A 24,264-nucleotide genomic window follows, 5' to 3' on the forward strand; every position below is an offset into this window, starting at 1 on the left:
TCATAGAAAATGCTAGGTTAGGGAAGCATGCTAACCAATTCCAACAGCCTTCATGAAAAAGATGGAAACAAAAAGTTTTCTGAACTCCAGTGTTAAATAAGCCTTAGGTTTCTACTCCAACACATCTTTTCCTCAGGCAAGAATTTTTTTAATAAAATGTGTGCGTAGCCATATATATATGCATATATGTTTGAATGTGTATATACGTATATTCACATGTATGAATGTATGTATACTCTCCCTCCTCATTATTTGCAGATTCTGTATTTGTGAATTTGCTTACTCGCTAAAATGTATTTGTGATTTTATTTGCGAAATCAGTATTCGCAGTGCTTTTGCAGTCATTCATGGACATGTGCAGGGTAGTGAAAAATCTGAGTCACTCAACATGCAACCGCATCCCAGCTGTGGTTGAATGAGGCACTCTTGTTCCAGTTCTCATAATGTAAACAAATGTCTTTTCTGAGGTCTATTAAGTACCACGTTTTTTGCATTTTTGTGCTTCTATGTTGACGATTTCACTGTTTAAAATGGTCCTCAAGCGCAGCAGTGAAGTGCTCTCTAGTGCTCCTAACCACAAGAAGTGTGACGTGCCTTACAGAAAAAAGACACGTGAAATAACCTTTGTCCAGGCATGAATTATAGTGCTATCGGTCATGAGCTCAATGATAATAAATCAACAATATATAATGTCTTTTAACAGAAACACATAAAAAACAAGGTTATGTATCAATCAGTTGATGAAAATATTGTGACTAAAGGCTCACTCGGAACCACACCGTGTATTTCCCTGAGGAGCCATCAATGTTTCAGTATATGTTAACTCAGTGTTTGCAACAATTTTACAGAATAAAACTACCACGGATAAGAATTATTGTTGTGTGTGTCTGTGTGTGAGTGTGTAGTACTTGAATTCCATTTTTGTAAATGTCAAGCAGTGTACATATTTAAAAAAAAAAATCAGACCTACTAGAGAATGGATTTGAGGACACGGGGAGGGAGAAGGGTAAGCTGGGACAAAGTGAGAGAGTGGTAGTGTATATATGTCCATATATAATGTAAAATAGATAGCTAGTGGGAAGCAGCCACATAGCACAGGAGGATCAGCTCGGTGCTTTGTGACCACCTAGAGGGGTGGGATAGGGAGGGTGGGAGGGAGGGAGATGCAACAGGGAAGAGATATGGGGATATATGTATATGTATAACTGATTCACTTCGTTATAAAGCAGAAACTAACACACCATTGTAAAGCAATTATACTCCAATAAAAATGTTAAAAAAAATCACCTAAACACAGCATAATCAAACTGCTGAAAATCAAGATAAGGAGATGAGATGAGAAAAGATACAACGCATACAGGGAAACAAAGACAAAAATTTCTCATTAAAAATTACCCAAGCTGGGAGATAGTGGAGTGATATCTCTAAAGCACTAAAAGAAAAAAAAGAAAAAGAAAAAAAAAAACTGGTGAAATAGTTTCTCAGCCAAATAAAAGCTGAAAGGATCAACCAATAGCAGATACGTGCCTCAAGGACTTAAAGGAAATTCTTCAGGCAAAAGGAATATGACGCCAGACTGAAACACAGATCTACACTAAGAAATGAAAACTCCAGAAATGCCAAAAAGACAGAAATGGTGTGGGGGGGGGGAGAATATATTTTTTCTCAAAAAAAAAAAAACAAACCCAAAAAACAAAACAAAAAACCCCCCTATACCTAACATCAGAATTGAATGAATGCTTTCCTCCTAGGCTCAGGAATAAGACAAAAGTATCCTCCCTCCACTTCTATTCACTGTAGTAGAGGTCCTAGTCAACACAATAGCACAAAGGAAAAGAAATAAAAGACACCAGATTATCAGTGAAAAACCCAAACTGTCGTTATCTGAAGATAACATGATTGTCTATGTTAAAAAAAAAAAAAAAATCACCCAAATTACCAGATCTAACAAGTTTAGCAAGATCACAAGATACATGTTAGTATTAAAAAAAAGAAAATCACCTGGGGCTTCCCTGGGCGCAGTGGTTGAGAGTCCGCCTGCCGATGCAGGGGACACGGGCTCGTGCCCCGGTCCGGGAAGATCCCACATGCCACGGAGCGGCTGGGCCTGTAAGCCATGGCCGCGTCCGGAGCCTGTGCTCCGCAACGGGAGAGGCCACAGCAGTGAGAGGCCCGCGTACCGCAAAAAAAATCACCTGTATTTTTCTCTACTTCACATTACACAGAAAAATTAAGTCAAAATGGATCTGAAACTTAAATATAAGAGCTAAAACCATACATTCTTAGATGAAAACAAAGGTGTAAATCTTATTGACATTGGGAAGAGCAATGGTTCTTGGATACAGCAACAAAAGAAAACATTATCCCTACATCAAAATGTAAAACTTTTGTGCTTCATAGGGCACTATCAAAAAAGTGAAAGAGAACTCACAGAATGAGGGAAAATATTTGCCAACCATATATCTGATAAGGGACTTGTACCTAGAATACATAGAGAACTCTTACAACTCCAAAATTTTTAAAAATACAATTTTAAAATGGGCAAAGGAATGAACAGACACTTCTCAAAGAAGATATACAAATGGCCAAAAAACACATGGAAAGATGCTAAACATCATTAGCCATCAGGGAAATGCAAACCAAAACCACAATGAGAACAACTTCATATCTGCTAGGATGGCTATAATCAAAAGGACATATAATAACAAGTGTTGTTCAGGATGAGGAGAAACTGGAGCCCTCGTATGCTGCTATAGGAATGTAAAATAGCGCAGCCTCTTTGGAAAATGGTCTGGCAGTTCCTCAAAAAGTTAAACATAGAGTTGCCATGAGTCAGCAATTCTAATCCTAGGCATATACCCAAGAGAAATGAAAACATAGGTTCACACAAACAGACTGTGTACAAATGTTCACAGCAGTATTATTCATAATACCTAAAAAGTGGGAAATACCCAAATGTCCATCAATAAATAAATGTTGTATATCATACAGTGGAATATTATTCAGCAATAAAAAGGAACAGAGTACTGACATATGCTACGGCAAGGATGAGCCTTGAAAACATTATTCTAGGTGAGAGAAGCTAGGCACATATTGTATCGTCTCATTTATTTGAAATGTCTAGAACAGACAAATCTACAGGAAAGAAAGTAGATTAGTGGCTGCCTAGGGATGAAAGGGACGGGGAAAAGGCATGGGTAGCAACTGCTAATGGGTACAAGGTTTCTTTTGGGGGTTATGAAACTGACTGTGGTGACAGCTACACAACCCTGTGGATATACTGAAAGCCAGGGAATTGTATGCTTTAAGTGGGTGAATTTAAATGGTATGACTATCTCAGTAAACCTGTTAACAATGAAAAAGACCCCAAATCTCTATCTCCAATTGTAACAACTCCCCTAAAATTTCAGATCAGTATAATTCAATTGCCCCAGGTGTCTCAGACTTTGCACGTTAAACACTTAAACTCACCGACTTCTCACACACTCACCTCATCAAAGCAACACTGCCATTCAACTACTGAAACAGAAACCCTGGAGTCATTCTATTCTGACTCTCCCTTAAGACTGTTTACTATAAAGGCTATCAAGTTTACCTCTTAGCTCCTAAATGGAACTCCTTCACGCCTCTGCTTTATTTTAGGCCCTAAGAATTTCCTGCCCAAGTTACTGCAATTCTCCTAAATGATCCCACTGCCTTGTCTTCCCTTTTTCCAACAGATCCTCCACTGCTGCCAGAATGAGTTTTTCGAAAATGCAAATACGATCATATCAATCTCCTACTTAAAAATCCAGATTCCTTCATAATCTTACAAACCTTTTGGGGCAGGTGAATTTCTCCAGCTGCCTTCTTTCATCACTCCTACATGTGTATCCCATCTTTTAGCCATCCTTACACATATTACTTCCCTTTGTGTATATCCTCCCTTTTTCCTGCAGTGCACCTCTCCCAATTTTCACTTGGCCAACTACTGTTTACAGTCCCTAAAATGAAAAGACTTCTGAGACCCTCCTCTGGTCCCTAAAACGAGATGTCCTGTAGCTCCTTTGTCTTTCCACAGCATATTAGGCAGGTCTCACTTACCACACTGTATTTGTATGTTTTCTTTTCATTCTTCCTCGCTAGACAATGAATTGCTTGAGGGCTTTCATCTCTATATCCTTAGCACATGTTAGGTGCTCAAAATTGATGAGTGAATGAGTGGTCCAGTACATGGTAGAATTAGTGTTTTCCACCAGCTTTGAAATGACCTAAGAACTAGCATTTTAGCTCATTCTAGCTCATCTGAGCCATACTAGCTCATCCTGATGTGACATTATATATGGAAATACTAGGCTACCCCAAATAGAGTATCATACTTAAAACCTATTCAACATGTGTACATATGACTTACTGAGATTCTAGCGATATTTAAAACTTTGGAATAGACAACATGTTATAGGGTCAAAGCGGGATCTGACTTACCTTGACAACATCAGCTTTATGTTTTTCTAAAACTTGAAGCGTTTGAGCAGTATTGGAATCAATCACTACCACCAGCGAATGACATCCATAAGCAATTAAACCTTGCCAGCCCCTAACAAAAAGTGTTAAAGTTTAAGTAAAAAGCAAAGCAAAGCAACTTCACTCTTGCCAAGAGGCAGCCTAAATAAGTGAGAAATCTAACTAACATGCACCACCATTAATAAAATTATTTAAGCCCAAAGGCTAGTATTTGACATTATACCATTTAAATAAAATGTCTAGTTTAGCTTTAAAAACGCTTGTTTAGTTTTTCTTTCAGATAAAAAAAGAAGGTTCTGAGAGACATGCACGTAGAGCCGTGAAGACGTATCAAGCAACTCCTGTCGTCTATTTGTCTTTGAGGGCATATACCTTGTCTTATTCAACTTTTAATACTGAGCATCCGCAAAGTGCGTGGGATCATGCCCCCCGGTATCTGTGATTAGCCCCGGTCCTTCCCACCAGATAAAGAAAGACAAACAGTGAACAGGAGGTTTCGGTACTCTTGCCAACATTCCCAGTAGCCACAGCTACCGCAGTTTGCGTTATATCTGTCCAGTTGTTCATTTGCAGCGTCATTTTACAGTAAACCGATAAAGGTGAAATGAAGTGCCGGCGAGAGCACCGGAGCCTGGCACAGGATCCGGCACACTGTTGAATGAATAAAGGTAAGAAACAGGGATGAAAGAGAAAGAAGACAGAATGGGGACGAGAACGTGGTCAGGGGAATTGACATTGGGGAGAGAAGGCTGGAGACTGGAGACAGGTTCAGAGACGGGACTGGGAGGGTGAGGAAGGTGTGGGGAAAAGAGCAAAGAGAAACAGATGGTAGAACGAGGGCAAATATATCCACACAGGTAAAGTTCCCACGTGGCGCATTTACAGCTTTTATCGTAACAACAAAAATCCAGCATTTAAAGGGAAAACTCCAAGTGTGAGGGCGGCACCCAGTCTTTGCGAGGCCGAACTAAGCGGGAGGTGGGGGGTGAAACCTCTTGTTTTGTCCCCTTCCCCTCACAAACTCCTGGCCGAGCCTGGCGGCCTCGGAGCCCCGCGCCCTCACCAGTCCACCGCCGCCTTGTTGTGGGCACTGAGGGCCCCGGTGAGGGTGCGCGCCGACACCTTAAAATTCACCGTGTAGGGTAACATCGCTGCGGCTAAGGCCGGCCCTCGGCGCCGACCCGCAACCAGGAAGCGGCGGCCGCTACGCTTCCGTTCCAAACAGAGTCCGGGTGGCTTCGTGGGCGCCGCAGTTTGGTTCCACAGCCCCCAGATACGGCTTCCTTCAGGTTCCGCCACGACTATGTTCCGGCTGCTTCAGGATGCCGCCGCTGTAGCGGTTCCGCAGCTCTGCGTAGGAGCCGGTGGTTCCCGGAAGAAAGAGGTGCTGACGCCGGTTACGTCCGGTTTGTTCACACTGGGACTGCGTAGACCTATGTGCCCTGGTGGAAATGGTGAAAAGCAGGAGCTAAAAGCCCCAATTAGCCTTGCTACCTTGGATTAGTTCACTTAGGGCAACTACCAATGACAGGCACTGTTGTAGGCATGGAAGATGTGGTGATGAAGAAGACAAAGTCTCCGCCCTCATGGAGTTGATAGAATAAATGCATGTGTGAAGTTAATTGGATGAATGGAGAGAGTGAATGAGAAGAGTGGCCGGAACAGAAAAAATTTGCAAATATGGAGAATACTCCATATCTGGCCTTGGAAATACTTAAAAAGCAACAACAAAATAGCGTTTCTCCTGAGGCCAATGCCCTTTGCCTGTGTCTGTTTGTTGGGGTAGCTTTTCGTTTGCCAGTTTCTCCTCTGCTGCTCTCCTTCAAGTCAGACGCAATGACTCCCTCCTCTGTACTCCACACTTTTTTTAAATCCTTTAACACTCGACACAATGATTTCTTTATAATTTTTGCAGCCTTCTGTATCTCCGCAAATACATTGCTAGTTCCTTAATCAACAAAAGGAACAAAGATAATGGTAATTTTGTCATCATGGGTCGTTGTGTCCACCTTATCACTCTTATAAAACAGATTTCTCAAAGATTACCGACAACGTCCTCTTAGTTGTTAAAGTTAATGAATACATTTTGGCTTTTAGTTATTCTCTGGCTGCTTCCCTTCCCTTGCTGTCCTGCCTTCCCTGCCCCACATCCTTCCCTACTGATGATACTTTGGGGCTAGCAGAGATACCCATAACCACAGATCTAAATATACCACTGCCTTATTAAAAATCATTGGTGCCTCCTGTGACAGAGATTGCTAATTGTCTCCCAGAATTTATTCCCCTCTTCTTCCTTAGGAACGTAACCACAATTTGTTTCCAGGCACATTATCACTCCATTAAATTAATACATATCCCAGCTTCCCTTACAACTAGATCAAGTCATAAGGCTAAATTCTGGCCAATGAGATGTAAATGGAAATGTGTAGTGACCTCTGAGAAACCACTCTTCTGTGCTGTTCTGTGCTATTTCAATATTTATACCCTACATTATGGTTATCTGTAGGTATGTTTGTCTAGCAAGGGAGACTAACACATTTTTAGGCAACTGTGTTATAGCAGAATAAATACACTCTAGTAGACTTAGATCTCGTCTCAGAAAGGAGCCAAATCTCAATATTCCTTTTCCCCAATGCCCAACACTCTTCCTGGTCCTCAATAAATGACTGATGGTGCAAGAGTTTTAAATGGCCTTAAGCATAAGGTCAACCAGGCATGAGGTGGCAGTAAGGAGTCGGTGCAGAAGCTCACAGATGGAGAAGGGGGCAGGGAACCCTCTTGTAGTAAGAGGAATTAATTAGTTTGAATCTGTAAGCTGCCTTGAGGACATGAATGTTGAATATTCAGGGCAAGGAAGGATGAACAGCTGGGGTTGGAACAGTAATATGTCTCCCATGGTACAAGAGTGTGAATTAAGTATGTTTCCTGGGTTTTTACGGCTTTCTCTGAAGCGTCTGTCTTGGCCAGTGTGGAAGACAGAATAAACACATTGGACAATTGCTCTTTCCATGGGAAGGAACCTAAGCTCCTCTTCTATGCCTGAAAAACTACCATTTCACTCCACGTCCAATGACGTCAACTCCAAAGCCAGGTAAAGTGGGCTCAGAGCATCCTTCCACAGCTGTCTCATTTGCTTCCGTAAACTAGGACAACTATTTTTCCTCTTTTAAAGTTGGTGGAGATAAGAATATAATGGTGATATTTCCGATTACTACTCTGCTTGGGTGGGACAAAGCAGAGGAAAGGGATGAAGACAGAAATAATATACTACTGAATAAATCACTTACTTTGTAAGTGAAATTTCCAAGGTCATATCAGAGAGAGCGCTGGTAAATTGGTTTGACCATGGATGGAGATGTTGAGGATGAAGGAGATGAAGTCAACTGCTTACTATGGAGCACTCATAAAATGCCAGGTACTATGCCAATCCCTTCACCCCATCTGCATCATCCCACGGGATCTACTCAGTCATAAGGCTGTATTATGACAAGTATCCTATGGATGACAAAATTAAGGCTCACAGAGTTGCCTGAAGTTATGCAGTCAATAAAAGGCAGAGCAGTGTTGGAACCCAGGTGAATCTGATTCCAGAACTGATACTTTTAACTACTGAGAACACCACATTGCCCTCCACGGCACAATCCACACCACAGTCCAGTTGCAATGAATGCCAGCTGCCTGGGAAGCATAGGATTTTTTAAAAATCATACTTTTATTGAGATATAATTCATATAATTCACCAACTTAATCACACAATTTGGTTGGTTTTAGTATATTCACGGAACTTTGCAACCATCACCACAATCAATTTGAGGCTATTTCGTCACTTCGAAAAGAAATCCTATACCCGTTAACAGTCAGTCATCATTTCCTCCTGGCCTCATGACCCCGTCCTCATCCCTAGGCAACCACCAAGCTACTATCTCCATAGATTTGCCTATTCTGGACATTTCATAGAAATGGAATCATACAACATTTGGTTCTTTGTACCTGTCTTCTTCCTTTAGTGTAATGTTTTCTAATTTTTCCATTTTGTAGTATATAGCAGTACTTTGTTATTTTTATTCCTGAATAATATTTCATTGTATGGATATAGCACCTTTTACTTATCCATTCATCTGTTAATGCACATTTGTGTTGTTTTTATCTTCCAGCTATTACAAATAATGCTACCATGAACATTCCTGTGCAGGTTTTTATGTGAACGTATGTTTTCATTTCTCTTGGGTATATACCTAGGACTGGAACTGCTGGCTCATACGGTAATTCTAATGTTTAACTTTTTAAGGAACTACAAGATTGTTTTCCAGAGAGGCTGCTGCACCGTTTTACAGTTCCATCAGCAGTGTATGAGGATGGCATTTCTCCACATTCTCCCCAACACTTTGTATTCTCTATCTTTTTGTAGCCATCCTAGTGAGTGTGAAGTGGTTCTCATTGTGGTTTTGGTTTGCATTTCCCTGATGGCTAATGATGTTGAGCATCTTTCCATGTGTTTATTGGCCACTTGTATATCTTCTTTGGATTAATGTTATTCCGATTTTTGGCTCATTTTTCAATTGGGTTATTTGTCTCTTCACTATTGAGCTATAGAATTTCCTTACCTACTTTAGACACAAATCCCTTATCAGATTTACCTAAAAATTCTCCCATTCTATAGGTAGCAACATGAATGTTGAACCGCTTGGCTGGGCACATATACCCCATAAGGTCAAGCACGGAAGTCATGGTCTTATTTCCAAAACTAAGAAGGATAGTGCTGGCCTGGTTGTGGCCTGATTGTGGAAAGGGACAGGAACATAATTCTGATGCTGAAACATGGTGTATAAGGACGGGGTACACACCTAGGAATAATGAAGTTAGTCAAAGAGAAAATTTAGGAATTAAAAAATGTTCTGTTTTATTTGCATATTTTACTATTTACGTAGCTTTTAATTGTGTTTTTGTCTTATCTCACTTAAGATGGCGCATAGTGAACAACTTCCGCCACGCTGTTGGTAGTCCTGCACAGTTCCTGACCTTCACGCTTGTCCAAATGTCTTCTAACACCACGTGCTTCTATGTGCACAAGTCCATGGTATCCACATACTGTATGTGATCCTTTAAAGGTTCTTTTAACTCAGTTCTATTACTAATACCAGGTGTCATTTGCTGGGAATTAACCATGTGTCAGGCAGTGAGCTAAGGACTTCCCACGTGAGCTAAGCCTTTTCTTTGCTCCTCATACTGGATTTCCTTCTTCTGGTCCTAGGGAGTCATGGGTGGTTAGCACCAGTAATAGGAGGGCATTTATTGTTACTTTGGGCAAATTACTTGAGTTGATTTAGCCTCCTTTTCTTCTATTTTTTAGAGGGGGTTGGTAATTATCCTTGGATGATTAAAAGCATTACAATAGATAATACATTAAAAGAGCCTAACACAGCACTTGGGTTCCTAAGTACCTTATAATTTACTGACAGACCTGGGATATAAATCTAGGCCTTTTTTTTTTGATAGCACTGGCCCCTCTAAGCTTTATCACCTTGAATTTGAAGAAAGATCTTCCCTCCCTAAGGTTCATCCTGCAAAGAGAAGAAGTAATGAGGATTTGGGTAAAAGTGGAGTTGAATTTGCTGTGTCAGTCACCAGGATACCAAAACCACAGTGACCAGCTTTAAGACCAGGGTTTTAAGGGAACACATCAGACAGGGTTTGGGGAATCAACGTTCTGAATGGACCATGATGACGTTGGCCTGAATGGGCTAACTCAGCTCTTTCTGAAAGACCAGGCTGTCCTCACACATAGCCAGAGACACAGGCTGTTTGAGCTGCCGGGCCAGCCCCAACCAGTGCTCTGCAGACCGCCCTGCAATCACAGCGTGCTTACAATGCTGTCTGAAGCTCAGGGCCGGTGGCCTCAGGGGTTAGCTTTTAAAGGAGAGGGGCTGCAGCTTGTGTATCTTTCAGGATGACAATGCCTCATTCTCTTCCAGGCTTGGGTCCCCTGAGCCTCCCTTCTCAGGCTGTGTCTTTACTGAGACCCTTCTCTTGACCCTTGGTCACTCAGCCTCCCGCTAACTCTAGCATCACTTTGTGCCAAGACATTTACTGCATCTGTTAGAGTATTTTCCTTATAACATTGGTATTTTAAATTGGTCAATCCTGTCTTATTTAAATGAAAGCATTTGAATTCCAAACCAACCTTGTTTCGTCAGTGGTAGCTATCGCCAACCCCATGTTCTAGATAAAGAAACTCAACATCAGAAAGGGGAAGGGACTTACCCAAGATCATATTTCTGGCCAGTGACAGAGGCGAACCTCTACCTGGTTAGGACTCAGTCCAGGATACAGAGCTGCTTTCATGTGAGGTTTAGGAGTGGTTGTGACATTGTCAAAGGGGATGAAAGGGGACCAGGAGTGCATGTGCAGTCAGTACATTTTAAAGGAAAGGCACCCAGTAACGTGGGAGGCACAGTCGGCAGCTGCGCGGGGGATTGGCTGAAGGGGAGGGGTACTAGACTGACAGCCTAGACTTGGCATCTGCCTATCTTTCCTTGAGTTTTTCCTTAAACACCTTCCGCCCACTCCTTACTTCCTCACGGATAATCATCAGTCTGATTTATTATCTGGTTACTCTCGTTATTAGTCTCTTTTTATGTCCCTACATATTATGGATAATTATTACATATAATGGATCAGTCACTGCACCTTATGACATGGTAATTGAGGTTTATTAGACTAAAGGATGTTTCTGAGAAAAGCAGTCATGATGAAATGGATTTCTCCCGAGGAAGCTGTGTGAGGGATGTGTTTCTCTTTCATCCTGCACACAAGGAGAAGCAGTTAGGAGTTGCTGGAGACAGTGAGGGCTTTGCAATTAGACAGACAGCCAGACACACAGACAGGAGTCCTGCTCTGGTTCCGCCGCCTCCTAGCCCTGTGACTTTGGACACATTTAGAGGTTAAAAATATTGCGTGTAAGATTCTCCAGTGTGATAGTTGTCCTGAGTATTAAGGACGAGAAGCCAGGTCAGCACCCGTTCTCACCCTTTCCCTCCTTCCAGGGAGGGTCCACGTAATGGACCTGCCAGCAAATCTCATTCCTGAGGCCACTTAAGTTCTGTCAGTGTGTGTTTATCCAGTTATTGGCTGTTTCTAAGGGAAGAATAAACTAGAGGACTTCCTTATTTGGTTTATTCAACAGAATTTTACTAGTCCAAATAAACAATGTCTTAATACTGTGCTCATGGAATAGCATTTCATAAATTAGATTAAGCCCACGAGGTTGTATGTGGTAGGCAACCATGATTTCTTGGGAAGAAATGATTCTATGGATTTTCACATTCTTAACAAGCTTGGACCTTGGTGGAAATAGATTGTGAGACACTCTAACAGGCTTTCACATTGTCTGGTCTTTCACAGAATCCTCCTATTGTTGCAATTAAAAACAAATGCCAACTTGCCACTGATACGTCTAATCTCTAAGCGTCATACTTGTATTTCTACTCAGGGTAGAAGACTGACTTGTAATTCAAAGTCTTCCCTGTAATAAGCCTTGAGTGTGGACAGACTAAATCAAGAGGCCTAGAAGCCATAAGACAAAGCAGGGCACTCGTAGCCCTCTGACATATACTGAAAGTGTTTATCTAAGAGCATCTAGTTTTACTCCTTTGAAATATAAAGAACAATATTACAATTTTTTTAAAAGAGAAAAATGTATCCACAATCTTTATCCACAATCACTTGCTAATGTAATTTTTTATATTCACATATTTTTCTCCCAATCCTGTCCAAATGAAGACATATTTTACACAATTTCATGATACACACACATTTTATTAATCTTTTTCTTTTCTTTTTTTAAAAATTTATTTATTTATTTTTGGCTGCATTGGGTCCTCGTTGCTGCTCGCGGGCTTTCTGTAGTTGCGGCGAGTAGGGGCTACTCTTTATTGTGGTGCGTGGCTTCTCATTGTGGTGGCTTCTCTTTGTTGCGGAGCACAGGCTCTAGGTGCGTGGGCTTCAGTAGTTGTGGCACGTGGGCTCTAGAGCACAGGCTCAGTAGTTGTGGCGCACAGGCTTAGTTGCTCTGCAGCATGTGGGATCTTCCTGGACCAGGGCTCAAACCTGTGCCCCCTGCATTGGTAGGCAGACTCCTAACCACTGCGCCACAAAGGAAGCCCTTAATCTTTTTCTTTGAAACTTCTATCATAATTGTAATACTTATATAGTCATCATAATTATCATTTGAATGATTTCACAATATTTCACAGAATATATATACAATAACTTATTTAGCTGTTCCACTAGTGCCTGATATTTAAGTTATTTCCATTTTTAATAACAAAGATAAAGCTACAGTAAATATCTTCATGCTTATAGTTGGTTTTAATTTTATGTTATTTCCCTAAAATAATTCACAGGAGTGAGTATAACTGTCTCTTTTTTATTATTAAATTTTTTCTAAATTACAAAATAAATAAGTACTTATTGTAGAAAGTATGAAAGCTTCAGAAAAGCATAAATACAAAAAATATATGATCCCTGGTAATATTGGCTTCTTTTAAGTGACTAAATATTTCTTCCTTTAAAAAATGCATACGTTTTATTTTTTATAAAATTGAGGTCATACTATAAGAACTATTTTTACTCTCCTCTTTTCCACTCAATAATCAGATGTAATCATTTGCAAATATTTCCCTAATGTAATCTGCCCTTTATTTTGTGAATTTTTTGGAAATACAGAAATTTAACATTTTCTAATGGAATAAAATGCACTGCCCATCGTATGCCGTTTTCATACAATGAAAGCATGTCTTTCATTGCTTGACCGACAGATTACCATTTGACAACACAATGTTCTGTATTTGTCATAACACACCTGACTCTAGGCGTGATGTCAGAAACCAAAGAAAAGGAGCCCTGTCTGAAGTCCCCAGGTGATTCCAAATCTGGAGCTGAGCCAGGTGCCAGGACTGGGCGGTGTCATCCCTCCTTCCTGCTTATCCTGCTCCTCTCACTGGCCTGACGTTGTTTCCAAGGGGACATTGGGTACAGCAGGAGCTGTCTCCCAGAATCTGTACTCACTGTCTACATGGCCTCTGTGGGGAGCCTGGGATTCCCAGTCTCACCTTGCCTTTCCTGGTCCTTTGTGTGTCATTGAGCTCAACACCTGGGAGGCTGGTCCAGACCCACTCATCTGCCTCAAGACAGACCTAATAGGTGGTCGCCAAACAAGTCGATTACTGAGAATTCAGCTCCTACCTCTGAAGGATGCTGTTTTGAGGGTAAAGTTAATGCCTAGGGGTTTCCAGCCAAATTCATTAGGAAAGTCATATCTGACTTTGCTATGTGCCAAGTCTCTCATATCTGTCTCATTTGCATGAAGGGTTTCAATAGAAAGTAGACAAGGAAAAGTCATTAATCTTCCTTGTGGCAGAATGTAGCGGTTGTAAAAGTTAATTCCCTGTAGGATACAGGATTAAATTTCACTTAATATATTTTAAAGGGAAAACCACAGGATTCCTGCATAATTGTATAAAGGGGCATTTTATAAATCCTGATGAACTGAATAACAGTGTTACTTATTGAGGAGCAGTACACTAAAAGAAAATTTGTATTTCTGATTATGTATATGTGCATAATTACAAATACAAATACTATATAGAGAGACACACGCACACACACACACACACATATATGGGAAATGTTTTCTTTCCTACCGTAACTTGCCATCTGGTAAAGCGGCAGTGATATTAAAATGCTGCCCTTCTGAGTCTTGCCTTTCCTAGCTGAGTGCTCTCTGGGGGCTCAGGAGGTAGAGGACGTGAGTTACTGCTGAGGCCGGAACAGAAAGGGCCAATAGAGCAGCCATTATCGAAGACATTTATGGTGTCTATGATTGAGGAATCCATTGGCTGTCGGCTTTATTCAGCCCATAAGAACAGTCTTTACATGGTAATATAGTCATGTCAGGGCTACATTGGTATTGCAGGCTTTGCATTAGGGCTAATTAATCTACAGCAGGAGGTAGGAGGTTCCTTAATATGAACTTTAGTGATTCAAGAAAGTGATAATAACACATCAATTTTTAAATTGTGGAGAAATTGTCCATCCCTGAACAGCAGCTATTCCTAAAATGGAGTGTGCCAAGTGCAGTAAAAATTTCCTTTCTGCTCTAAAAACTGCACAGGGTTCTCAATAGCCCCCGGGATCAAATCTATCCTCCTGGGAAACCGTGTTCTCCCCTGACCGCTGCCCTACCCCTCCTGCTGCTACAAACCCACCCTCATTCCACGTCACACATGTTCACGGAGCGCCTGTTAGAGCTAGTGCTGCAGACCCAGCTGGAGTCTATCTGTCCATCCTCGATCACTGGGGACACAGCAGTGAAACAGGCAGACCCCAAGGCAGGCTTTGGGGACCTCACCATCACCTGGGGTAACGCCTCTTTTCTCCTGCCTCTGGGCCTTTGTTTATGCCGATTCCTCTTCATGAAATAAACCTTTGTCTTTTTGATTGTTTCTTCCTCCTCTTTTAAAACTCAGCTCAGGTGTCCTCTTCTCTGCCAGGTCTTTCTAGAATCTCCAGATTCAAGGCTAAATATCATTGCTTTTATGCCAAAATAGCTTTTTTTAAAAAAAATATATTTCCTGTATTCTTGTGATTATATAAGTAGCATATGTTCATGAATGAAATATTGCTAAAGTAAAGAAATGATCACTGAAATATTGGTAAATACAAAAATGTACAAAAGAGGGGACTTCCCTGGCAGTCCAGTGGTTAAGACTCCACTCTTCCAATGCAGGGGCGCACATTTGCTCCCTGGTCAGGGAACTAGGATCCCACAAGCCATGCAGTGCGGCCAAAAATAAATACATAAATAAAATAAGGCAAAATAAAAGAAATTACAAGAAATGAGATTTTTAAAAAGTGTACAAAAAAGTCAGTATTAATCCCATCTGAAGATAACCGTGACATTTATATATTTTAAAAGGTATCTTTTAATATGCTTGTTCCCTTCTCCAGGCCTCTTGGGGACATATATTCATGTCTCAGTCATCCCGTGCCTTCCTCTACCTAGTTCCATGCCTGTTACAGAGTAGACCTTCAATACATATTTGTTGAACTCAACCAGATTAATTCACTTAAATGCTTTTATTGATACCAAAAAAAATGACCAAATTAAGCATTTTATTTAGGGTGTTAGACAAGAGACCTAAATTCCTCCTTTCAAATAGAGGTATAGAATGAAGGCAAAAGAGAAATAGAGTAGGAAAAGAGAGCGGGATTAATAAATCCAAGTAGTCTTCTTTTGAAAACAAGAACAATAAACGGATAACCCTCTTTCACTCCTTAAAAAAAAAAAAAAGCAAGAAAAAAACCCAGAAATAATATTAGAACCATGAAGGAGTTATAGGAATGGAAACATTAAAATTTTTTTATAGTATCATACTTGATTTTTCTGAAAAATAGAAATTGATACCACAATCCACTCTACACTTTGCTATAAGCAGGATTAAGGTGGAGTGATTGAGAATGTGGGTTTTGGAGCCAAGTAGACCTATGTTTGATGTTCTGCTCGACCACTAATTATGTGGCCTTGAGGAAATCACATCATCTTTTCGAACCTGAATTTATTAATCTGTTATGGTGAGAAAAATACCTACTAACGGTGTTGTCGTAGGGATTGGATGTTTTTCTGACAGTGTTTGGCACATAATGACCCTTGAGAAAGTGAAAATAGCCCTTCTGGGCTATCAGATAGTCATGTTTCTAACAGAACATAAACACTGTTTCCAACGGAACAGGGACAAGGCCACGCAAACAATGCTTCTATATGAGGCCGAACCTGGGCAGCCGAAATGACTAAGGATCCCTTCCAGGGGATGGCTGCTTTCTCATCAGTGCTGTCCCCCCTACCTTCATTCCTCCTGCCTCCAGAACAAAGCTTGCTGACATACTGGATGGGTGAACTGACCCGGCTTCTTGGCAACATCCAATCCAGAACTAGCCTCTGCTTCCTTGCGCTCTCTTCAGAACCATCCAGCACAAGCCCCAATCCTATAAGAAGCCTCCTTGTGACTCTCTCCTATTGCAATGCCCCATGGTTCAAGGCTCAGAGATCTGCATTTTAAAGCAGGTCATTCCCCCACCTCGATTCTTTTGCACACTGCAGTGTGAGCAGCATTGCTCTGGTCAGTATATTGTGCTGGGATGTTGCCAATGCCTTTGTCCAGTTGGGACTTTGCCGTCCCACACCAGGGGTCCACAAGGCAAACCCAGCAAGAGCTCTCAGGACACTATGAGCAATTTGCCCATCCTGCCTCTCCTGATGAGAGTTCCTACTGCTTATTGTGGAGTGAAGGATGTTATCTTAGTCAGTGTGCATTGCTATGCCAAAAATATCATAAATCGGGTGGCTTAAACAGCAAACATTTTTTTCTCACTGTTCTGAGGCTGGGAAGTACAAGATCAAGGTACTGATAGATCCAGTGTTTGGTGACGTCTGCTTTCTGGCTTGTAGAACAGCCACCTTCTCACCATATGCTCACAAAGATGAGAGCAAAGGGAGAGACTGCAAACTCTCCTGTGTCTCTTCTTTTAAGGACACTAATCTCATTCATGAGGGCGCCACCCTTATGACCTAATTACCTCCCAAAGGCCCCATCACATTGGGAATTAGGATTCCCACATATGAATTTTGAGTGGACACAAACATTCCATCCATAACAAATATAGAGGTAGAAGTTTAAGAATTAAACTAAAAAGAGTATTTGTGTTGACAGTGCAATCTGAAAGGAAAGTGAGCTGTACAAACTTTTAGCTAGTTAACATTGGCTAAATATCATGTATTTCTCTTGTGTCTTATCTAATAGAACTCAGACTTGATTCAGCTATGTACCCCTTCCCAAATAATCCATAAACCTCAGGAGAAGCTGACTTCACTACCCTTGGCTCTAGGCTTGGGCCTGATTGGTTCAGGTGAGTTCCCATCCTCTTTATCAGGGCTTCGTTCAGGAATTGGCATGAAATATTCTGGCTAATGCAATATGAGAAGTGTTTTGTTGCAAATTTCTGTGAACCTTCTTCCTTGCTCCTCTGAAAGGCTTTCAGAAACGATTCTCCTTTTCTCCTGTTGGATATGAACAAGGGAGAATGTAGTCCTGGTTGCTGCTAAAGCCACCCTATGACCAGGAGGAAAACCAGATTTAGGATGCCGTTGACTCTGGACATCAGAGCAGAGTCATGGACAGAGCCTGGGTCTCAATTATATCATGAGCCTGATATCAGCTACCCCAAAGCCCACCCTATCTTTGGACTTCCTCTTATGTAAGTGGATTTTCAGTTTAATCCAGTTTGAGTTGGTTTTCTGTTACTGCAGCCTAAGGTGCCCAGATTGACATCTTTTGACACAGGAAATAATACACACTCCAAAAGTTAAATCATGGCATGAAATATTGGTGCAAGCAGTGTCTGAAGACATTCTTTGATAAGAACCAATGAGCAGTCCACACTTCCCATCAAGGATGTCATTAAATGCAGAAGGTACATACTGCCTCCTATCAGGAAGCATCAGGCTCTTATGAAGGCAATTCCTGCTCCTGTAGCATTTGACTTTGGCAGACCCTGTTCTGACCAGCATTTCAGCCACTCAGCTATAGTCTGGACACTTAGCCTTGACTTGTGCCATTGATTTTCTTAAGACCTTTTTCAACTCTTGATTTCTCCACTGCTATCCTAACTGGCCAAGGAGGGCAGCTGTCACTTACCTGGAGAAGCACTTTCATTTATATTCATGATTAATTTGTGGGGAGTCAGCTGAGAGGCAGCAATAGAAAAGCTCTTGCCTGGGAAACAAAGATTCTTCCTGGAACTTTTTGAGAAACGTTGGGTCTTTGATGCTTCACAAAACACTCCATCTAAGAACTGAACCACCAAGGTAACCCTGCCCAACTGTTCTAGAATGCAGAACTCCAGAGCCTGAAGTCATGGTTGACTTTTTTACTCTGCCTGAGTGTGTCCAAACTGCTAGAGGAACACTTTGTATTTCTTACTCAGAAAGTTAAATCTACTCTGTAATCAACTCCACACTTATAGGCATAACTGAAGATAACAAATTCTGAGGGACTCCAGACTGTTCTGTCTTCTACCTGCTGGGCTGGTGGTAGCATGTTCTTCTTTATCAGACCCTCATGGAAAAGATATCTTTTGGGCCTGGAGATGGAGGATTGTACACCACTGAGGAACTCCCAGTTTTCCCTTGAAGTAATAGCATGTTGCAACAGAAGCTGAATTTCAAGGGTAGCATGCTAGCAGGTTTAATAAAATATTAAAAACCATGCCATCCCACCAAGGTGTACAAGTGCTCCACACCCTTGCCAACATTTACTGTCTTTTTTTTTTTAACAATAGCCATCCTAATAGGTGTGAGATGATATCTCATTGTGGTTTCGATTTGCACTTCCCTGATGATGACTATAGTGATCTTGAGCATCTTTTCATATACTTGCCCATTGGTATGTCTTCTTTGGAGAAATATCTATTCAAGTCTTTTGTCCATTTTAAAAAAGAGTTGTTAGGGCTTTTTTTTTCTTGAGTTATAGGAGTTCCTTATATATTTTAGAAATTAAGCCCTTATTTGGTTTGCAACTATTTTATCCCATTCCATAGGTGGCCTTTTCCACTCTACTGATTGTTTCCTTTGCTGTGTAGAATCTTTTTAGTTTGATGTAGTCCCACTTTATTTTCGCTTTTTTTAAAATCTGTGTTTTTGGTGTTATATCCAAGAAATCATTGTCCAGATCAATTTCAAGGAGTTTTCCCCTATGTTTTCTTCTAGGAGTTTTACAATTTGGGGTCTTAAGTTTAACTCTTTAATTCATTTTGAATTCCATTTTATGTATGGTGTAAGATAAGGGCCCAATTTCATTCTTTTGCAAAGAGATATCCAGTTTTCCCAATATCATTTATTGAAGAGACTATCCTTTCTCCCTTGTGTATTCTTGGCACCCCTGTCAAATATCAGTTGACCATAAAGTTTTGCATTTATTTCTGGCCTGTCTATTCTGTTCCCCTGGTTTATATGTCTGTCTTTATGTCAGTACTATATTGTTTTGATTACTAGCTTTGTAATATATTTTGAAATAAGGAAGTGTGATGCCTGCAGCTTTGTTTTTCTTTTTCCAGATTGATTGGACTATTCGGGGTCCTTTGTGATTCCATATGAATTTTAGAAATTTTTTTTGTTTCTGTAAAAAACACCATTGGGATTTTGATAGGAATTGCATTGTATCTGTAGATCACTTTGGCTAGTATGGACATTCAAACAATGAGTTCTTCCAATCCATGAATACAGATGTCTTTCCATTTGTTTGTGTCTTCTTTAATTTCTTTCAGCAAGGTTTTGTCATTTGTGGTGTACATGTCTTTCACTTCCTTAGTTAAATTTATTCCTGAATATTTTTTTCTTTTTATGCTATTGTAAATTGGATTGTTTTCCTACTTTTCTTTTCTGATAGTTTGTTGTTAGTGTATAAAAACACAACTGATTCTTGTATCTTGATTTTGTATCCTGCAACTTTACTGAATTCACAGAAGGACAAATACTGCATCATTCCACTTATATGAGGTATCTAAAATAGTCAAATTCATAGCATCAAAGAATGAAATAGTGATTGCCAGGGACCAGGAGTTGGAAAAACAGTAGAGCTGTCAATCATTGGCCATAAGGTTTCAGTTATGCAAGATGAAAGAGTTCTAGAGATCTGTTGTACAAAAATGTACCTGTAGTTAATAACGCTATTGTATACTTAGACATTTGTTAAGAGTTAGATATTATGTTAAATGTCCTCACCATAATAAAATAAAATGTAAAAAAAGCCCACACAAACAAACAAACAAACAACCATGACCTCCCAAATACACATGAGAAATGTTTGCATCAAATAAAAATGGTGCTCCAAGTCAGGAATTTTGGTTGCAAGGGACAGAAATCTAACTCCAACTAGCTTTGGCAAAAAGAGAATTATTTGGCTCGTGGAAACTAAGGAAGGAAACATCTAAACTGCAGGAAGGAGAGGGGTGCAGCTGGCATCTGGAGGAATTAAAATTAGCAAGTCAAGTACTGACTAGAGTCTGGACCCTCTCCACACCTTTGCTCTCTGCCTCTCTCTCTGTGTTGGCTTTTTTCTCTCTCATTGCAGCCTGTACTCCACCAAATTGCTCGCAACGTGGCTGTCAGCAGCTTTGAGCTAGATTTCACTGCTTCCTGTAGCTCTTTCCCAATTCCGGAGCAACTCATGGAGAGGCACTTGGATTCACCTGTTCAGGCTGGGTGCCTGGAAGAACCCCCTCCGGCCAGAGGAAGCCAGGCTGTGTAATAACGTAAAGGACCCCCATATAGTTGTGTGCATGGCCCAAGGCTTCTGGAATAAAAAGAGGTTCTTGCAAACAGTCCCTGAGAGGTTCACTCTGCAGAGCCTCAGCTACGTGGGAGAATCAAGGCAGCAAACGACAGGGCTGGGAGTCACTATGGGGACCAACTGGTCCAAGTAACCAGGAATCAGACCGACCAGGGGGCTCATCAAAGGTCACACAGAAAATTAGAGGTCAGAAAAACTGAGTGTCATTCTCTTCAAAAGAATTATACTTCTCAGCTTTTTATAAACTCACAACAAACAGGAATGTGTAGCCTATGATAGTTTGTTATTGCTTTTTAAAGAGGAATTGAGAATCCCTTCCTTCCTCTATGTTAGAAAACAGGAAAGGGGTGGGGGACAGCTCTCACGGGGCAGACGCTGTGCTCAGTGTTTCACGTTCCTCATTTCATTTAATCCTCACAGCACATCCCGAGTAAGCATACGCATTTTACAGACGAGAAAACTGAGGCTCAGTATAACAAGATAACTTGCCTAAGTTCACCCAGTAAATAAGGGTTGGAGTTGGTGGCAGGCAGCTGGTTAAAGACCGTCTCCATGGACCTGCCCTGTGTAGGAGGGGTGGGGATGTCGGCAGCTGGCTGAGAATCTGCTCAGCCCCGATATGGTGAAAATATACTTCTTTCTGCCACCCTTGTGAAGGAGTCTTAATGAATCTCTGGGGGATATTTACAGATTAGGAATTACTTGCCCCCTATCCTCCCTGGCCCACTAGGTAATACAGCAGGTCTAGACGCAGGATAAATACTTGTGCTTCCCCCTTTGTTGCCCAGGTAGCTGGAAGCCACCTTCAGCCCCAGCCCGCAGAATCTGCCTGAGAGGGCTCTAACCAAGCCCACCATGTTGCCTGGGCCTTGAGGTCAGCAGCACCTGTATAAATCCTTGTTTGGAAAGTTGTCATATACTGTATTTTCTCTCTAAAATGAGTAGGACTAATTTTTGATTTTCAGTTATTTGACTTTCAACCATAAGCACATCATAATGAAAGCAGTGGATTTTCCAGGCTGGACCTTATTGCAGTACCTTCCAAATTATATTAAAATATTTATCTGTACCCTGAGTAGTCCACCGGGCTGCTAATTCCTTTCATAATGTCATGGTGTGCCAAGGCTAACACAGCTAATGAAATAATCGTCCACTGCCCCTCTCCCTCAGAGCAATCATTTCTTATCATCACATCTCAGAAACTATTCACACAAAATCATCTGAAGTAGTTTTGGGGACTGTATTATAAAGATGGATTTCTGCTATGAGAGTGAAATTCAATTTAAATATTTTCAGCTGGTTGTCCAGGTATAAGAAAGCTTTCCCAGTTTTTAATGGAGCCATTTGTCTCTAGAAATAAGCACTAATGCAGTGTGACATGTATAGACCCAGAATCCTGCCATTTTTCTCTGGCTTGAGCAGCCAGTGGGGGAAAGAAAGGCTCTGGTAGCAATGAAAATCACAAAAGGCTGCTTTTCTCTTGGAGACACTGTGAATCTCCAAGGAACTGCAAGAAGAGTCAGGCTGCGCATTCTCATGGTCAAGGCACGTAGATTCCTGATCTAGAACATCCCCTGCTGTGTGGTTCTGGATTCTCATTGTAGGAACCCTTTAAAACCAAGAATGCCTGGAATCTAGACTTAGGAGAAAGGCTGGCCAGGATTATCACACCATCCTAGTAATCTTATAGCAATTACCGGGGCTGTTATGATTACTTCAGTTTTATGTAGAAATTGGCAAACTGCTTTCTAGTCATTTTTTATACCAAAAGTCAAGAGCTGGCAGACTCTTGCTAAACAGCATTCAAAGATTGCTGACAACTAAAGCAAGAGCCACTCTGGTGAGGAAGTCAATAACTGGAGCTCATTATAGAAATTTAAGAACAGATGATATTACAGATAAAAATAATGTTAGTTAACACTGCATTGTGCTTGCTATGTTCTATCTAAGTGGTATATATCATTTAACTCATGTAATCCTTATCACTACCTGGGGAGGCAGGTATTACTATTATTCTCATTTTACAGATGGGGAAACTAAGGCATAGAGACTAATTCAAGGTCACCCAGCTACTTACTCCATCTCCGTTGTTTTTGCCTAGTTAATCTCCATTCCTGCTTCTGGTAACAACACTCCATTGACCCTTTGGGAGCCACCCACCCATCCCCCACTCTCACTGCCTGTGGTTTGCTTGAGGTTGTCACCTCCCTCTGTCCCATCCGCAACCCACCCCCAGCGACTGAGATGGGTGGGTATGTGACTCAGCCTTAAGCCAATCAGCAAATTCCACCTCCACGATGTCTGATTCAGGGACAAGGCCATGGGCACAATCAAGCTGAAAACAACAATTTCTGCAAGGTTAAGAAACGAGAACTCCTCTCTGGGCTCCACTCAGAGACGGGAGGATGTAAGCCTAGAGCTGCAGGAGCCCCCGAGGGGAGACAGCGGTCAGTCTGAGAATGTAGCCACCCAGAGCAGAGCAGAGCTGCAGATGGAAAGAGACGGGGCCTGAGGGTATTGTGGAGGCCCCACATCCAGCTGTTCCCAAAGTCCGCACTGGACTTGCCCCACTTTTACTTTTTTTTTTTAATTATTCAGCTGTTTTTCTTTTCTTTTCTTTCCTTTAATATTTGCAAGATTGTGCAACCATCACTACTATCTAACTCCAGAAAGTTTCATCACTCCCAAAAGAAACTCGTTAGCAGTCACTCCCCATCCCCGTTCCTAGTAGCCGTTTGCAACCACAGATCAGTGCTCCAGCCCCTACAGGTTTCAGGTGGAAGCATTGCTCACTCAAGCTTCAGGTCTTCCTCTCCCTGGCTTCCATCCCTGCCCTGGGACAGCGTTGGTCCTCATGAGGATCGTTGAGGACATACACTGAGGATAATTCACATCCAGGAGTGCCTTCTCTGTTGTATCTAAACATATAGAAACAAATTAGGAATTAGAAAATCAACTGTGAAAGTGACAGTAAGAGGTGTAAGGCGACGAGTTGGTTGTAGCACGTGACTCTGATGGTGGGTAGGGACCTGCCGCCCCTTGCATTCTGGATAAGATTGTCATTGAAACCCCAGATTCAAAGCCTTTGCCACCATTACTGCAGATCACTGATGGAGCAGGGTCCCCAGGCTGCCACCCTGGTGCTTTAGGTTGTGCTGCTGACTCTGCATCACTTGTGTCAATTTGGAACTTGGCTCCTGTTTGATTTCTTTTTCACTTAAATTCCACTTGCACAAAATTTACATTATGATGAGTTGAGGGGGAGATAAGGAAGGTGATTTTGGAGCCCCACAAATAACTCCCAAATTAGCATCCAGCCTTCAAGCCGAACATCAAGGTCTTCCTAAGACCAATTGAA

General features: G+C 41.4%; 1 protein-coding gene and 1 long non-coding RNA gene across 8 annotated transcripts in view; one reads left to right on the top strand and one right to left on the bottom strand.

Annotated features, from left to right (window-relative positions):
- Positions 1-5,721, bottom strand: part of WDR11 (WD repeat domain 11) — a 54,355-nt gene extending 48,634 nt beyond the window's left edge. For 5 of the 7 annotated variants that reach the window (XR_012326871.1, XM_073793889.1, XM_073793888.1 and 2 more), the window contains exons 1-2: positions 5,567-5,721; positions 4,465-4,576 (exon numbers count right to left, since the gene is read on the bottom strand). Coding sequence is in view for 4 of the 7 variants with exons in the window: in XM_073793889.1 (XP_073649990.1) it covers positions 4,465-4,576; positions 5,567-5,652 (198 nt within the window). In the remaining 3 variants the exon portion in view is untranslated. Of the gene's footprint in view, positions 1-4,464; positions 4,578-5,566 lie in introns of those variants that run through there. The other 2 variants (XM_073793890.1, XM_019940134.3) reach the window with 2 other exon arrangements.
- A 2,924-nt stretch (positions 5,722-8,645) lies between these two features.
- LOC141276730 (uncharacterized) lies at positions 8,646-20,897 on the top strand. Its single transcript, XR_012326719.1, has 3 exons — positions 8,646-9,593; positions 17,361-17,466; positions 20,688-20,897. It is a non-coding gene; the product is annotated as an uncharacterized lncRNA (long non-coding RNA).
- The last annotated feature ends 3,367 nt before the right edge of the window (positions 20,898-24,264 follow it).

The sequence above is a fragment of the Tursiops truncatus genome, chromosome 16 (assembly GCF_011762595.2).
Source record: "Tursiops truncatus isolate mTurTru1 chromosome 16, mTurTru1.mat.Y, whole genome shotgun sequence".
Classification (NCBI taxonomy): Eukaryota; Metazoa; Chordata; class Mammalia; order Artiodactyla; family Delphinidae; genus Tursiops; species Tursiops truncatus.